The sequence below is a fragment of the Triticum aestivum genome, chromosome 7D (assembly GCF_018294505.1).
Source record: "Triticum aestivum cultivar Chinese Spring chromosome 7D, IWGSC CS RefSeq v2.1, whole genome shotgun sequence".
In the NCBI taxonomy this organism is placed as follows: domain Eukaryota; kingdom Viridiplantae; phylum Streptophyta; class Magnoliopsida; order Poales; family Poaceae; genus Triticum; species Triticum aestivum.
This window is the reverse complement of record NC_057814.1, coordinates 62,215,442-62,232,920: the sequence shown is the minus strand read 5'-3', so window position 1 is coordinate 62,232,920 and position 17,479 is coordinate 62,215,442. Positions and strand designations below refer to the sequence as shown.

The 17,479-nt window shown below is 47.5% G+C and overlaps 1 protein-coding gene and 1 long non-coding RNA gene across 6 annotated transcripts; one reads left to right on the top strand and one right to left on the bottom strand.

The window, feature by feature from the left end:
- The first annotated feature begins 2,036 nt into the window (after positions 1-2,036).
- On the top strand, positions 2,037-5,210 carry LOC123171581 (ent-kaurenoic acid oxidase 1). The gene is made up of 5 exons (XM_044589034.1): positions 2,037-2,632; positions 3,548-3,697; positions 4,043-4,573; positions 4,708-4,826; positions 4,921-5,210. Exons 1-5 carry the CDS (start codon positions 2,039-2,041, stop codon positions 5,015-5,017), a joined length of 1,491 nt encoding a protein of 496 aa, XP_044444969.1. The 5' UTR covers positions 2,037-2,038; the 3' UTR covers positions 5,018-5,210.
- A 1,737-nt stretch (positions 5,211-6,947) lies between these two features.
- On the bottom strand, positions 6,948-11,066 carry LOC123165180 (uncharacterized). Of its 5 annotated transcripts, none has more exons than XR_006482822.1 (6): positions 10,595-11,066; positions 10,329-10,516; positions 8,177-9,719; positions 7,611-8,091; positions 7,363-7,503; positions 6,948-7,252 (listed from the first exon to the last, which is right to left on the bottom strand). It is a non-coding gene; the product is annotated as an uncharacterized lncRNA (long non-coding RNA). The 5 variants fall into 5 exon arrangements; XR_006482823.1 differs by having other exon boundaries at positions 6,948-7,503; positions 10,329-10,419; positions 10,494-10,516; XR_006482821.1 differs by having other exon boundaries at positions 6,948-7,503; positions 8,177-8,509; positions 9,546-9,719; positions 10,595-11,054.
- Between the last annotated feature and the right edge of the window lie 6,413 nt (positions 11,067-17,479).

Sequence of the window (17,479 nt, the reverse complement as noted above, 5' to 3'; positions counted from 1 at the left end):
CACCAGAAATCCGTCATAGATTAACAGGTTTCTTGTAGGCGCTGCGTCCATTGCCCAGCGGTCTTCTGTTGCAGCTGGTGGAGCTGGTAACAGAGCGCGCGGTGGCGCTGCTGGCACGACAATTGCTGCCCTCGGTCACACAGGAGGTCGTGGCAGCACTTGATCTTATCGTCGGTACTCCCGTCGTGGCATCGCCTCCACTAGTTCTTCCTGCAATGTAGCCAAGGAAAACACATAGTCCAAGGTTTGGGGATGGTGTAAAGCAACACCAGCACATATTTCAGCCCGTATACCATCATGGAGTTGAGTTGTAAAATAAGTTGGATGAAATCCCGAATTATGAGCAAGGATTTGGTGCATCAATTCCTCAAACTGCCCCCTGTACTCAGCTATGGACCCTATCTGTTTTAACATGTTAAACCGACGAAGATGCCCCTAATACTGATCACGACTAAAATTTTCAAAGATTTGCAGAGATCCTCCCAAGTGAAGGACCTACTGTCCGACTCATGCAGTTGGAGCCAGCGCGCTGCGGTGCCTGTGAATTGCAGGGTTGCCACTCTAACCCAGAGATCCTTTCGAATGCCATAGACTCGGAAGTATTTTTCGCATATGGTTTTCCAGAATCGTTGGTTCTCGCCATCAAACTGGGAAAAAAAATTCAATTTCGGCAGTGCCCAGTGTGCCTGATGTGAAGGACGTGTGTGCTGTGTGCCATGCGGTGATTCCCAGCCAACGATGCGATCTAACTTACCCCAAGATGCACAATTTTCACGCGAAGAGAGAGACACGCCCTTGACTGGAGGCGGCTGTAGGGTGGTAACTAGACCACCACATGAGCCAAACCCCAAGAGTTGCAGACTTCGCCGTGGCCACTTGGCCCGTGGTACCCTAGGCCAGCCGTCGGAGAAGGCGGCGTCGGATCCACCAACGCGTCCTCCGCTGCATTGCCCGGAGTCGCAAGAGCAGGCTGAATCGCGATCCGCGCCACTTGAGAGTGGAGTTCGTCGAGCTCGCGTTGCAGGCACGAGACCGTGGGTCGCCAGAGTTCCAGGGACACTTGCATCCCATCCAACTTCGCATCGTTGGCTGCCTGCCCCTCATTGACCGACCGGATCAGATCAACGATCTACGCCTCCATCACCGCCGCCTGCTTCGCCTGCTTAGTTTGATAGCGTGGTTTGGGTAGTTGTTTCCAGGTCGACTGGACCTCTGATACCACTTTTAATAGCCCTAATCTAGGGTAGAGAGGAGAGGGGTTGTTGGCAAAGGCGACCGGGGAAAGGAAAGAGGAGGAGGAGGCCCGTAGGAGAAGAACAACTTCTCTATTCAGTTCAGATATTTCATTCTCAATGCCCACACGACACAGCCATGGGAGAAGTACAGCTTGGCGTAGCCAGGCACACACCCACCGCTACTCTCCCTCTTAGATCCCGCTTGGCAGGGTCTTGAGCTTCAGCTCGCCCCTGGATCTCACTGTGTCGTAGGGCCGGTCCATTGATGACCACTGGCGGCTGTGGGGCCGCCATGTCAGTCGTGACAGCAGCTAACACAAGTTTGTTGCATTAGCATATTTATCATAGATGCTCCTAACTAATTAATCGTTCATGCAGAGTTGGAACTTAGCAGCGAGTCTTCTATATATATAATGGATATAGACAGATAGTGACACCAAACGCTACTAAATGACTAAACCAAGTCACGTATACACACATCACTTGTGTAAGCATCAACGCACGTAATCATATTAGTATATGCATTTTGTACACTGCTGCATATGCCAACTTATATTATTATTAACTGACAACTTCTAACCACCCATGCAATTCGCGAGTAGCTACGAGCTAAATTTTGTTCCCATCTGCCTCCGCACAGCAACGGATCAGCCACTCGGAATCTACACCGACACTCGTTCATCATATATATAGACCGGCTTCCGCTACTGGATGGATCATCTATCGTTCATCTCGAGTGACTCCAGTTCCAGGTGAGAAGACAGATCGATCGAGTTCGAGTAGCCATAGGAGAGACGGTAGCAATGGGTGGAACTGTGGGTGGCTGGCCATGGTGGCTGGGCCTCCTGTTCGGCGCCGTCCCACTGCTCTGCCTCGCCGCCTGGCACTTCACCGACGCATGGCACTGCGCAGCCTTCGCTCTCAAATACCGCGGCCGTGGCAGCAATGGCAGCCGGCGGCGCCTCCCGCCGGGACACATGGGCATCCCCTTCCTCGGCGAGACGCTCTCGCTGCTCTGGTACTTCAAGCTGGCCCGTCGCCCGGACGACTTCATCGGCGCCAAGAAGAGCGCGTACGGCGGCGGGGCGGGGCTGTACAGGACGCACCTATTCGGCGCCCCCAGCATCATTGCCTGCTCGCCGGCCGCCAACAGGTTCGTGCTCCAGTCCGCCGACACCTTCGGTGCCCGGTGGCCGGTGCCGGAGCTCGTCGGTATCAGGGCCGTGGGGAACGTGGAGGGCGCCAGCCACGCCAGGCTCCGCGGGTTCATCCTCGCCGCTATCAACAAGCCGAGCTCGCTCGGGACCATCGCGACAGTTGTGCAGCCGCGCATCATGGCGGCGCTGCGAGAGTGGGCGGATAAGGGTACCATTGTCGCGGCCACGGAGATCAGAAAGGTGCCCTTAATTCTAAATATTCATTCTGCACTTGGTGAATGGTAAATTCACACAAATACTAAAAGATTCAAAAATTATTCAATAATTTCTTTCATGGAAGAAGATGTTTCAGTGTGTGAGGTTCGTGTCAATTGTCAGCTCGTTTGGACATCTAAATAGCTCTCGGCAAAAAAAAAAGATCCAAATAGTATATGAATAAAAAACTGTTTCACATACTCTAAATTTGTCTTTTTACCCAAGAGCTACTTAAATGTGTCAACCGGTGGAAATTGACAAGGACCTCATGCATTGAAACATCTTCCATGCAATTGATAAAATGATGTCTCTTTGTGAAAAGACATATTAAAAGAAAAATGAAAGAAACACAATAATTGTTGAATTGCCATGTTAAATTTGTTTGTTTGTAACTTCTCTAATATGCCACCATTGAAATTTTGTTAACTGTGCCACAAAACAAATGTACCAAAATTAAACATTTTAAATTTTGTATGCACTTCAACAACATTTGAACTTTGTAAGCTTATGCTTAAAATACAAATTTTATATTAAAAATCATAATAAACTCGCAGAATTATCTTATAATACCTGCATCGTTATGTTGGCCTTAAACTTGTTGCACTCTATTTTGGGGTGCAGTAATTGGAACTGGCCATCCGATTAAATTTTCATTGGTGGGACGCAAATAGTGACTGAAACTTTAAATTATTTATTTATGTGTACTCTAAACACTCATTCAATTTATTTTGGCTTGGTTTACCTTGGCTAAACTGTGTTGTGAACTTGTGTTGTATTTAGTTTATATATGTTGTAGGAGTAGAAAATTAGTAATAAAAACATAAAAACTATTTGGACAACCAACAATACTATAATCCATCGCCAGTGCTAGACCTAACCATAATTAATCAATGGATGCAGGTGACATTTGCTAACATTTGTAAGATGTTCATAAGCATGGAGCCATCCCCTATGACCGACAAGATCGACCAATGGTTTGGCGGCTTGGTTAATGGCGTGAGGGCATTCCCGTTAAATTTCCCAGGGACTACATCTCATGGCGGTCGAAAGGTATTTTTGTTTGCTCCTTTTTACCACTTTTGGAAGTGTATATTTCTTATTCATCCAAAAAAAGAATGTGCATTTGTAAATGGAAGATCCTCATTGTTCATTGTTTATCCCCTGGAGGCTGGGTAATTCATATTTTCTAAATTGTGTGTAACGTTAGTATGAGAAATGTGCACTCCGTGAGCATTTCTGCAACTAAAGTTCCACACGATCTTGTGTGCAATTTTTGGCCCTTAATGTGCAGTTTGCTCTCGTTCCACTTAGCAAATAAGAAATCCAGTTTCATAATCATATTAGTGTTACAGATAAACTAACAAAATAATTATGGAAAAAATTAATGGCATGCAGTGCCGTCAGAAGTTGAACGCATTCTTCCGGGAGGTGCTGGAGGCAAGGAAGAACGTGGACAAGTGTGATGATTTGATGAGTGGGCTGATGCATATTGAGGACGAGCAGGGGAAGAAGCTGAGCGACGAGGAGGTGGTGGATAACATCGTCTCCCTCGTCATGGCAGGCTATGAGTCCACTGCCAGTGCCATCATGTGGGCTACCTATCACCTCGCAAAATCCCCCTCCGCCCTTGCCAAGCTTCGAGACGAGAATATAGCATTGGTCAAAAGCAAAGGTGGTTCGACGTTGGCGAGTTTGACAATCACCCGTGACGACATCCCCAAGATGAAGTACACAACAAAAGTGGTCGAGGAGACAATCCGGATGGCCAACATTTCATCGATGGTCTATCGTGTGGCGAACAAGGACGTGGAGTACCATGGCTACACCATACCGAAGGGGTGGCCGGTGGTCGTGTGGTTGAGGTCATTGCATACCGACCCGAATTACTACCAGGATCCCCTTACCTTCAATCCTGACAGATGGGATGTAAGTATACTAGCTAGTTTATGTCTAGTGCAATTCAAGTTTATCATCTTGGACGCCTTTCCCCATAACTATCAGCTTGCTTCATTTTTTTCGTTACCTGAGCTCACTTAATCACCAAAGCTACTGCTCGACAGGAACCGGCAAAGACAGGAACATACCAGGTGTTCGGAGGCGGCTACAGGATCTGCCCAGGCAACATGCTTGCCAGGCTGCAGGTGACCATCATGCTGCATCATCTCTCCATCGGCTACGAGTGAGTAGAGCACTAGATGTTTTTTTAGCTGAAGTAATTATGCAGCTATAAGTTGGGGTACAAAGATTGATTGGTTTGTGTTAATTTGTTTCAGATGGGAGTTGCTCAATCCCGACGCAAAGATAAATTATCTTCCACAGCCAAGGCCAATGGATGGTGCATCCATGGCTTTCCGTAAGCTTAGCAGCTGATCGTTCGATCAATCACATTCCAGTCTACCTTAGTGCATCTTTTTGTTGAAGGATCGGATTTATTATAAAGATTCACCGGAAATACAAAGCACCTTACCATAATAAAAATTACATTGAGAGTCATGGACCACCGAACGACCATTGTTGCCGTCAGGACGAGTCGCCGACACGCTGCTGTTGCCGCTCCCATATCAAAGCCGGCTAGACCTTGTCGATGATAGAGGAAAGTCTGCATATGTTTGTGTTAATTTTGGCAATAATGTATGATAATATCATATCTACAGCTTGCTTGTGTTTTCCAATGCGAAGATGTTGTTCAACTTGCTCCGGTTATGCATTACTATCTATGTTCCCATTTTAGGGGAAAATCTTGCTTATATAAGACTTTCTTTCGGAAAGTCCAGTGGCCTATACATCTATAGATGTGCTATAAGTTATCTTTAATTGCAAAGTACCAATCCCTGGCAATGTTTGGGTACAATAGCAGGATCATGGGGAGAAAGGGCGGCCCTAATCTAAAGTAAGAGCATTTATAGCCGGACTTCTCAAATTGACCGGGCGGACGCAGGACTAACAAGAGATAAAAGCAAAAAAGTTGACCCAACAGGACCAGAGTCTCCTTAAATGCCCGGGCTGTCTGGCACTCGTTATATTCATCTCATATATGAGATATGAGGACTACTCAAACGTGTCCGGTCAATTGTCCTGCGCCCACCACATAGAATTAAACCCACTACGGAGCATCTTTTTCTTTATTTATTTTTTCTTTTCTTTCTCTCTTCTTCTCCATCAATCATATGTATGTAACCGGACATAAAAGAAAAAAATGAAGAACATGGCTGCTTGAACAGACAAATAGGAAGTCAAAACGGACATGCTCGGATGCTGACTGGGCGCATCCTAAAACATTTGAGAGACCAGATTTGCTCAGTCTGGCTGTAGATGCCCTAAGCACACTATGGCAGCCTGCTACATGCCAATTACCCGCCACTGAAGCGGCATCAGCTTTGTCTCCAATGGCAGCGTGTCTCCGGGCGCAAATTCAGGCTGACAAGCTGGGATCTATAGTGATTCCGTACTGGTTCACCTCCCCTAGATTTAACACCGTAGTGATATAGTAAAGTATGATAATCCACTCAGTTACCTCATCAATTGATGCCTCATCGTGATTTTAGTACATGTTTTCTACTTGCAAACCAACTAATTAGCATGTGACTTCATGATATACAAATTGATACGGCAAATCGCTCTTTCCAAACCAACTCCCGAGTCTAGATGATCTCTTTATCATGAACGTCAAGTCGTGCTCGTGGATCTGAGCGAACGTCAATATTAGGAATCAATTTTGAGAAGAGGAAGAGTTAGCAGAGATTAACCCACCGGCGGAGAACGGGCCTGCTGTATGGGTTAGAATCCACAGGGAAAATGGAGTACTACTTTGTTACAAACAGACCAGTCTATGTACTTGTTACGAAGCAACATGGTATGTCATCAACTAGATCAGGATCGCGCCTTGACGCGAGGGTACCGATCCCAACATTTGATCAGGCAGGTAATGTTAAGTTAATATGAATTCAGGCTTAGTATACGCATTCATACAACATAACAATATAGTGAAGAAGAAACATTCAGGTGTGATAGGAGCGAGACACAAGGGTGATCATCGGCATGAGACTAAGACAGAATCAATTTCAATGCGTTTGTTAACAGAGGGTATTAAAGCGATTGCTCAGAATGGATTAGACTAATAGAGTAAATTTACATTAAAAAACAGGGCAAGACAACATATATACCAAAAGTATGACAAACATGACACATTTTGTCATTACAAAAATATGTCTAAAGTAGTGATCCAATAATCCAGCGCCTGGTATTTATCAGGGGAGTATGTAAACCAATACAGATAATATAAGTGCAGTACAAAGTAAGATGGATCAGGATTACAGCAAGTCATTTATATAGAAATGAATGCATCCCACAAGTTGAAATACCATTATTAATAATTAGAGTAAGTTGGTTACATTACAGGACAGGACAGCCGAACATCACAAAATACTAAAAGCAAGGCGTTTATACAAAGGCTGGTGACAGTTAGATAGCAGTCTTGATAAGTACACAGAGTGAGAACCAATGGTGGAGCTCATCATGGCGAGTGATACCGCTGGAAGCATATGATTGCCAATTCCAACCACTCAGGTATCGCTTCATCGAGAATCTCATCGGAGTCCATGACGACTATAACCATCGCTTGTCCAGAGAAGGGGTTGCGTGGAGCAGATGGATCAAACTTGATAGCAACAAAAGGGAAAGAATCACGGGCGATAAGTTTCGCTTGAGGCACCAACCTTTGGATATTTTCAACCGAGAGCAGTCTCGCACAAAGGTATTCCTCTGGCATCACTGCTGAATGCTCGACCTTGGGTGGCCTGAAGTGCACTTATCCTATCCAAAAAATCATTGGGCCTTCTTTGTGTGGCCTGGGTGGCCTGAAATTAATCACAGAAGGAATAAACCAGTTTGATCGTTCTGTAGCATGGCATGGTATATATTGGAATGACACGGAAGATCTTCGAACAGTATATGCAACACTTACACACATGCATCTTGAATCCTGTTCATCCGTAAAGGATACCATGTTGGATCTGTCATCTTCATCGTATTGAAACTGATGAAAGCATGCCACAAGAATTAGGTAGAGAAATTAAGGGAATCACAAAGTAAACTTGGGTCAGTGTCATCTAAACATGGGCATAATGTGATCTCGTTACAGAATATAACAGCACAGATTTACTAATTATGACATTGGCTAATTCAACAATCCATTGGAAGTTGTTTCAGGCAGAACCACTCTAATCCATCAGAGTACCTATTTTTTAGGTTCCAACAAAGTTCGTAGGGTTACCTAACAGTAATACCATACCGAAATCGCTTGAAAATTAAGAGAGGGAGAAGGAGAGGGGAGGCAAGATATCAGCAATTAGGCCGTTTTCAGAGAGGAAGGGACCCCGTGGATGGGTCCTTGCGGTCGCCGGCCAAGTTCACGCTGTCGCTGCAGTTCACCTCCAGGCCGTCGCCTAAAAGGGGAGGGGATTAGGTGGAGGATGCCTGAGAAGGAAAAGGAGAAGAGGACGATGCAAGGCGCGGGAAGGGGGTTCTCACCTCGCCTCGACAACTTCGTCGGTCGCTGTTGAGGCGTCTTATGGTTCAGCCTGGCGGCTACGGCGACGGTTCGTCCTGCTACTGCCGGTGACCAATGGTGGACGGAGTGCGTGTTTCTCACCGTCTCCAGCGGTGTCGTGCCCAGGAGGTCGTCGTAGATCACCCCCCCTGCGTGCACCGAGAGGGTGCGCCTGGATCTGCCGGTCAGCAGCGGCACCGATGAGCGCACCTTGACCCGCCACTCCCCCTGCGCGCACTCCTCCTGTAGCGACATGAGTGGCGGCAACTGCATCCAACTTGTCTATTTTTTAAAATAAGAAAGCAGAAGGTCATCTGTAAGGAGAGAACACCATATCACCAAAAATCAAATGCTTAAGCTTGAAAAGGCATGCTTACATCCACTATTTAAAACTGATCCTACCAAGAAGAAACATTTAAACAAAGTATAGCAAGCACTGACAAAAATATAGGAGCAGCTATTTCAAATAAATCCGAGTGCTAAAAACTCCATTAAAGAAGTGAAAATCTGGTTAGATACATTATATCTTAGTACAAGTATAGATAATTTGATATCTGATATAAAAGATGCTTTAGTTAACTAAGCTCGAAGGACCGAGACTGTAGTCAGATGATTCCTTACTTGAAGGCTACTGCTGTGAAGGCACCTGCCATGGCAAACCATATAGAAATACCAGGTTTTTGGCAAACACCGACACACACGAGTGATTTGTCTTGGTCTAGAGCTTTGTATCTAGGCTCCCTCTCCCTCTCTCCCTCCCTCTCCCTCCCTCTCCCTCTCTCTCTCTCTCTCTCTCTCTCCTCTTCAAACCCTAGACGGCGCATGTAATTTAAGTGAATACTATCACCAAATGGTAGATATGAAATTTGTAGTTCCCTGCCAAATAAAGAGCTGCAATGGCAGAGATCAAATGGATAACCACATAACTGGTGAGGAGAGCAACGGATCGAATGTCGGCAATGGCATGACAACATTAGTAAGGGAAACCTAAAAATTCCTTAGGATTATTAGAGAAACAACACAAACTGCATCTGTTTACTTCTTCATCCGTAGGCAGTGTAGAAGCAGTAATACAGTTAACCAAGTCACATGGTAGCTAGATGACTGTAAGAGAAGCAGCAGCGAAGAGAATGTCATGTAGCTAAATAGAGGAAATACTGAAGAATAATGAGGAAGACACAATATCTAAATAAAGTGGTCGGCATTTTGAAGTATAAGTATATTCAGAGACATAAAAATCGACCAGAACCTTGACTTCCAGTCTACAACACACAAAATTCAGAACAACTAAATTGCAGTTCTACTTGCGCAGGGAGACAGAGTGCAGTTAGAATCACATAAAGAGCTCACCTCAGAGACCATCAGTGCCTTACACAAAGTCATGCCACATCCAACACCATCATGTCGTGAAAGGAGAAACCAAGATAATAAGGTCCATTTCGGAAGTTACTCAATCCACCACTCAAGTCCATTATATTTATTTTATGAGTGACGTACCAAAAGGCTCACAAATATGGTGGCAATCTGTATAAAAATATACAAGCCATCAGTAGAAGTAGTTGGCAGTAAACTATAAGCATTATTCTCGGCTAGTATGACTAAAAGCATGATTTATCAATATAAAACAAAAATACATTTGCCGTATATATACAAACAATAATCATGAGGCCGTAGTGATGGCTTACTCCAAAAGAGGGGACACATAGAAACCAAATCAAAAGCTCCACATTTATAATTAATCCAAATGAAAATTATAGTACATGCATGATAACCATGGCAGAAGGGGAAAATCATAAACAAAACTAATTAGTTACTCTGGTAAAATGGTAAAACAACATCGCGTGGAAAGCAGAACTGGTGATAGAGCATTTGTTCTATGGTAGGAACCCCCCAACAACTAAAGGATGATTTGCATGACGTCTGTAGATTGAGAAATTGGTAGGATCGTTTGCATGAACTCCCTCCTTGGTTCAGTGCTAGCTGTATCAGGAACGCTGGTAATGCATGTGTTCAAAAGATCAATTTCGACAGCCCAATCGTATACGATTTGGGCATCCCAACTCGCAGCAACCAGTTTGCACAGAAAAAGAGAGGATTAATTAACCGAGGGGAGGGGAGGGGAGGAGAGGGAACCTTGATGCGGCGCTGGCTGTGGTGCACGAGGTGGAGCTCCTAGCCATCGACGCCGCAGGCCCCCATGCCGAGCGCGTACAGCGCCACGTTCCTGCACGGAGCAAGGAGACGGCGTGACAGATGGGATCAACCGGGAGAGCCGTTCCGTCGAGCTAAGGCCCGCACCTCTCGTCGTAGGCGAAGGAGACCTGCGCGGATCAGCAGAGAAGAGTAGGACGCCGGCTCGGAGGAAGCGGGATGCGCGAATGGGCTGGTAAGTTAGTTACCTCGGGGAACTTGTAGGCGAGCGCGACGTCGGGGTCGACGGACACGGCTCGAACTTGTCGCCGTCCAAGCGGGAGTCGAGGAGCGCCGGGATGGGGCGTCGTTGGGGACGGCGGCGTCCGTGGCTCCATGCGCATCCGCATGCCACCCATGACGCTGCCGCGCTGCTCGGCCGCATCCCTAACATCCCCGACCTAGCCGCCGTCAGCGCAGCCGGCGGCGGCGCCGCGGGCGTCCTGGACGAGGAAGAGCGAGTCGGCGAGGGCCGCGCGTAGGGGAAGGGCTTGGCGAGGAGGTGGCGCACGCGGGAGAAGATCTTGGCCGGGCAGCGCGCGGTGATGCGCCTCCTCGTCGTGTCCGCGGCCCGCGCTGGCGGCGGCGGCGGCTGTGGTAGAGAAGGGGAGAGGGGCGCGGCGGGGAGAATGGGCTAGGGTTTTCACCCAATCGGGGGCCCTCCTCACTCCTATGCCAAATGCAACCGCCCACACGACGCCACGCACGGTCACACACGCGAATTCCCGCAAATGCCCTCGGCGGGGTGGCGAAATAACTGGCGGTGGCATGATACTCCCTCCGGTCCTTTTTATTCTGCACATTAAATTTGCCGAAAGTCAAACTTTGCTAAGTTTGACCAAATTTATATTAGAAATTATTAGCATCTATAATATCTAATAAATATAATATGAAAATATATCCCAAGATGAATCTAATGATATTGGTGTTGTTATGTGAATGTCTATAATTTTTTATATAAACTTGGTCAAAATTGGATGAGATTGACTTCGAACAAACCTAATATGCAGAGTAAAAAGGACCGGAGGGAGTATTTTGACAGCAAAGCACGTACACCTAGGGCTGGGCATATAACCCGAAAACCGATGTCCCGAACCGAACTAACCGGCACCGAAGCCGAATACACCGAAACCGAGTACTACCTCCGTCTAGGTGAATAAGTCATTCGCGTAGTTCTAGGTCGACAATTTAACTATCTTAGTATGTATTATATGTGATAAAAAATATATATTTAGAAACTACATCCGTTTAGAAATCTAGTGATATACTTTTCATGACATATAACACATATTTAATTTCTCAAACCGATGACCTAGAACTACACGAATGACTTATTCACCGAGACGGAGGTAGTACTTCGGTGGTACATTCGGTTTGCATATGTTAAAAACCGAACTAAGTTCGGTGAGTTCGGGTTTATCCCTCGGGTACCCGAGCAGACCCGAAACAGAGTAAACGCAGAGGTCAGGACCTGCGCGCCTGTTGCTAGCTACTCAAGTGCTCTACTCCGAACACTGAACATGGACTCTATTTTCTATTCGCTACTATTTGCCAAGTGCACGAGCCCCACAGCCGCATCAGGAAGAGACAAACCTGACCCAGTGAACCGCCGCAGATATAAATTTTTTGTAAAAAAGAGAAGTATATCGTGGAGTACTACCTTTGCTTAAATTTGTTGCTACTGTGGAGTAGCACGAGCCCCCACGGCCGCATGGAGTACTTTATCTACTACCTTCTTCTAGGTGAATAAGTCATTCGCGTAGTTCTAGGTCGACAACTTAACTATCTTAATATGTATTATATGTGATAAAAATACATATTTAGAAACTACATCCATTTAGAAATCTAGTGATATACTTTTCATGACATATAACACATATTTAATTTTTCAAATCGATGACCTAGAACTACACGAATGATTTATTCACCGAGACGGGGTAGTAGTGAGCCACCACAGCTAATTGTACAGGGTAATAAAGTTTCTCGGAAGAATCAATAAGACGGAGTAGCAAAAGGAGACTAGCCTTTAGTAGCAGGCAGAGCTACACACACTGTACATTCAGAATAAAGTAGCGACTGCTGCTCCTAGTATGGGTAAAAGGTAGTGATCTGGACTACATCTCGGTGCTGTTCGGTGGAACCGACCACCGAACCGAAATTTCGACACACAGAATCTTTGGTTAGCTAATTTTCCATTGACCGATCGGTCTGTATTTTGACGAAACCGAATTCTTAAATAGACCGAGAAACCGACCCGAACGGTTCGGTGGAACCGAATGCCCAGCCCTACGTACACCGGATGCATCTCTAGGCACAGCCGCTGACAAACACAGCCCGCACGCGAGCGACCCCACATGTCAGCGAGGCCCGGTCGAACAAACGGAGTAAGCGGCAGCGCGTGGAGTCAGTTGGAGGCAATAACTATTCATTGCTACAGCGTCGTTTTTTTATCCGGCGGCCAAATCGTCCAGAGGCTCGATCGACGGTTAGATTCGCATCAGTAAAACGAGATGGACGGCCCGAATTGCTTGAGCTCTGAGGAGGCGCGGGAGTGACTGCATCCCTTATTTCTCGATTGGTTTTTTGTTCTCCAAAAACCAAACCAATTGGTTATGGGCATGCGTTTTTAGTGTACGGCAGCAAGAGATAATAGATGATTTGATTCGATCTGATTCTACTAGCCGCCGTAGTCCGCAGTTTGACATAACAAGTATATATCTGATATTTGTGAGATTCTCAAAGCGGCTCGTGTGTAAAATAATGAGTGGTGGCTAAAGTTTAGTCACACCCCATAGTTGAGTAGGTGTGAGACCTTTTTATATAATGAGTTCTGTCCACCACTCTAAGGCCTCATTCGGTTTGGAGAAAACCAAAACGTAGAATTTAGAATAGTACAGGAAGTTGATAGAATGACACTTGCCAACTTAAAAAATTGGCTTGCCTCGGTTCTACGCACAAAATGAGCTTTGAGTGTATGTATAGATTCCTTCAAAAACTTAAGATACCATTAAAATTTGACCAGTTTTATAGAGAAAAATATCATTATTCACAGTATAAAATTAATATTATTAGATACGTCGTGAATTTAATTTTCATATCGTATAATGTTACTATTGTAGATGTTTATAATTTTCATATAAATATGGTCAAACTCTAAGTGGTATCTTAAGGAGAGGATTAGGAGACTACACACGCACTCGCTCGTTTGGCCTGGCCGCACTCGGAATCCCGTCCATTGCCTTGCAGGGGCGCAGTGGAGATGACTCTTTGCAAATTGAAAATTGATGTGGCATGATGTTGAGGTGGACAGTATGCATATTAAGAAAATTGATAGTAATGGAGATCAATATTTTAAGATGAGATGAAGTGGCTTAAAAATTTACACAACAAATGGGTGAACGAAAATAAGCGCACGTCAGCCCGCAGTTGTCCTTGATACGTGCACGAATTTGTCGCATGTTTGATCACACCGGTGTGTAGTTTGTTTTTCAGGTTTTTTTTTTTAGACAAACTCGCAAAGCTTTATTATTGACCCGTCACGCTTATAGGGACGAAAGAAAGTTCTTCCGGGTGGCCTAACCAAATATGGCGACCGGTCCCCAGAGTTAAAGCATGCTTTGCTAGTTTGTGTGCCTCGACATTTGAGGTTCTAAACTCATGTCTAAATAAATAGGAAATAAAACTGCTAGAATGCTCCTTAATCTCCTGCACCACTGCTCCATAAGCCGAAGATGTTCCTCGCTGGATAGCTTCAACTGCTGACTTGCAGTCAGAGGCGACTTGAATTTTTTGGATATATAGATCGTCTGCAAGGGCTAGAGACTCTCGATTGGCAAGGCTTTCCAATATCTCTGGCTGGTCAATGTTTCTGAACACAACGGCGGATGCACCCAAAAACAGTCTGGCGGCATCTCTGCAGATCGCTCCCACGGCGCCAAAACCTCCCACTCTAGGCACTGCTGCATCCACAATAAGCTTGGAATACCCCTCCCGTGGTGGTAGCCAGGTCGTCGGCTTCGGCTGTGATTCGGCCCGTCCTCTGCTGGGCGCTTTGAAGATAAGTTGTAGGTCACACAGGTAGCTTTTGATATAGTGGGCCGTCCAGCTCATGGCCAAATCGCTGAACAAACAAGCACCGATAGTCCATCCTGGATCCAGAACGAACCGACTCAATCGCCCACGACCGTGCACATACCTAGATCCATAAATCACTCCTGCCACGACCATCCATCCAGCCATCTACACGCACCATGGCCGCCGCCGACCGCCTCTCCGCCCTCTCCGACGAACTCCTGCAGCATCTCCTGGCCTTCGCGTCGGCCAAGGAGGCCGCGGCCAGCGCCGCCCTCTCGCGCCGGTGGCGCCCGCTGTGGCGCCGCGCGAGCGCCCTCAACCTCGACAGCAGGCCCTACTCGCGCCAGCACTCCCACGACGACCGCTTCGACGAGTTCTTCCGCGACGGGAAGGCCGCCCTCCGCGGCCGCCTTGGGACGCCGCCCAAGAGGCTCACGCTCCTCCTGATGGAAGACGCCTACCTCGTCGGCGACAGCTGGCACTACTACATGGACGACGACGCGGAGCTGGAGTACGACGCCCGGGTCGCCGGCCTCCTCGCCGACCCCGCCGTGGCCGCGCTCGAGGAGCTCCGCATCGCCTGCGACCGTTGCTACAGCTTCATGTATGTCCCGCCGCTGGCCTCCCTGCCGTGCGCCGCCACCACTCTCCGGGTGCTGGAGATCCACAACTGCAACCTCGAGCCGCCGTCGACGGAGCCATCCGCGCGCCTCGCTTTCCCGTGCCTCGCGGATCTGTCGCTGCGCAGCTGCACTTACCTGCAGGGCTATCTCCAGACCGTGGTCGATGCGGCGCCGGCGCTGAACAGGCTTGCGCTGGTGGACGTCACCAATAAGCCGCCGAAGCCGGCCGGTTCCGGCAAGAGAGATCGCTACGAGGAATTCAAGTCTTTCAACCTCTGCCTCCGCTCCCCGACGGTCACCACCTTGGTGCTTGAGACCAATAATGACTCCCGGGACGAGCTGGACGACTCCCGCAACATCGGCATACAGCTCGACATGCCAACACTTTGCTCCTTCCGCTACAAGGGGTTCCCCGTCAAGTTCTCGCTGATATCGCCGGCGCCGGGGCTGGCACGAGTCGACCTCGACACCTGTCGCCGCGAGAGAAGCTTCTATAAGTGTGAGCCCGCAGCTCCCATGCTCGCGAACTTCTCCAGCACGAGGGCACTTAAGCTGCACCTCATCACCATCGAGGAGATCATCCTCGACCCCAATTACGAATCTGGCGACTATAATGGTGTCCAAAACCCTGGCGAGGCCACCATCCTGCCGACCTTCCCGAACCTCAAGCTCCTCGAGATAGACGGGACGTTCAAATATCAGAATAGCAACACGGCGCTGGCATTGGCCACGCTGCTCCGCGCCTGCCCGACCATGTCTGAGCTCCGGCTCAGGCTACACATGGCGTACGACTACCACTACGATCGCAAGACCGAGGAACGAGAAGCCGGAGGCCCGTTCGCCCAGTCGGTGGAAAGGTTCAAGATGCTCGCGTCCATGTGCACCGAACACCGCGACGACGTGGAGCTCGCCACGGTCTCGGACCTCCCAGGCCCCTTCGCCAACAGTTGCACGTCGTTTGGCTGCCTGAGGACGAGCCTGCGAAAGGTGACCCTGCAGTTCAAGTCAAAGGAGCTCAACTGCTTCCCGGTGCAGCTGGCCAAGTTCCTCGTGGAGAACGCCATGGTGCTCGAGGAGATGCACGTTGAGGATGGAGACCAGTTTTGGCCAGACCACCTCTGGGACAAGCTAGCGAGATGGAGGGCAGACGCATTCCGGAGGAGGAACCTGCCGGAGACGGCCGCCGGCTTTCGAGTTTACCAGCAAGCTAATCATGTGGAAGATCTTATGGTACATTATTGAAGGCACGTGCCATGCATGTATAGAATCCACGGAATGCAAATTGATATGAAAGTATGATTGTTTCTTATTTATTTTTCCTCTCCTTTTCTTGGTGAGTATTGTTTCTTGGTTACATATCCATTCAAAGAAATCGTGTGCAACATCATAGCAATTTTTCACCTCTGAGGTTTGAGTGACCATGGACTGCTTCTTGACACTATTTCACAAGCGATTCAAAAGCGTTCAACTTCTATTCAGCATTGAAACTTTGAAAGGCAAGCACATGGCGATCAAAAGCTCCTCCGAAGAGGGGATGTAGAATTTAGAACCCAACTGCATTGAAAAATCACATGATTATTCTTCTACTTGATCTCACATGATCGTATTATATGAATGATCTTTTGATGTCGTACAATTGACATCATATTGTATCGCATCGGTCAGATGCAAAAATATCTTTCACTTTTGATGAAGACACTTAATCAACCATTGAAAGATTTGTAATATCTTTGAAAGGACTTTGTGCTTCCATCTGAATGTATCTTGTTGGATCCACTTCACCATACTAACTTATTTTACTGTTATTGATATACCTTCTTAAACATAAGAGATTGCAGATTAGCATCGCCTGCTGGATGCGTCTGTTAGAAGCTGCTATTAGTACGGCACAAGTCGAGCACATAGATATGAAAATATGATTATATATATCATGGTCACAAATATATGATAGCAAAAAAGCTATGTCTCACAAAATCCTACCTGTGACATTCTGCCAGCCTCCTTTCCTCCTCCTCAAGAGAAGTCTTCTTCCTCCTCCCAAAGGCGCCGCCGCCGATCCGCCCCACCTCCGATGGCCTTTGGGCCATCACTAGTAGAAAAAGAGGCTTCCATACGCCCCCATTAGTCCCCAAAATAATCGAACCGCGACCAAAGGGGCCTTTAGTCGCGGTTCGGGAGGAGACCCACGACCAACTATCTGGGCCCAGCGCGCTCGGTCGACAGCTGGCGGACGGGAGGGGCTTTAGTCCCGGTTGGCCCAACCGGGACTAAAGGTCCTCAGGCTGGCCCGAAGGCCTTTAGTCGCGGTTGGCCAGACCAACCGGGACTAAAGGTTAGTCCTTTAGTCGCGGTTGGCCAGACCAACCGGGACTAAAGGGCCCATCAAACTCTACCACC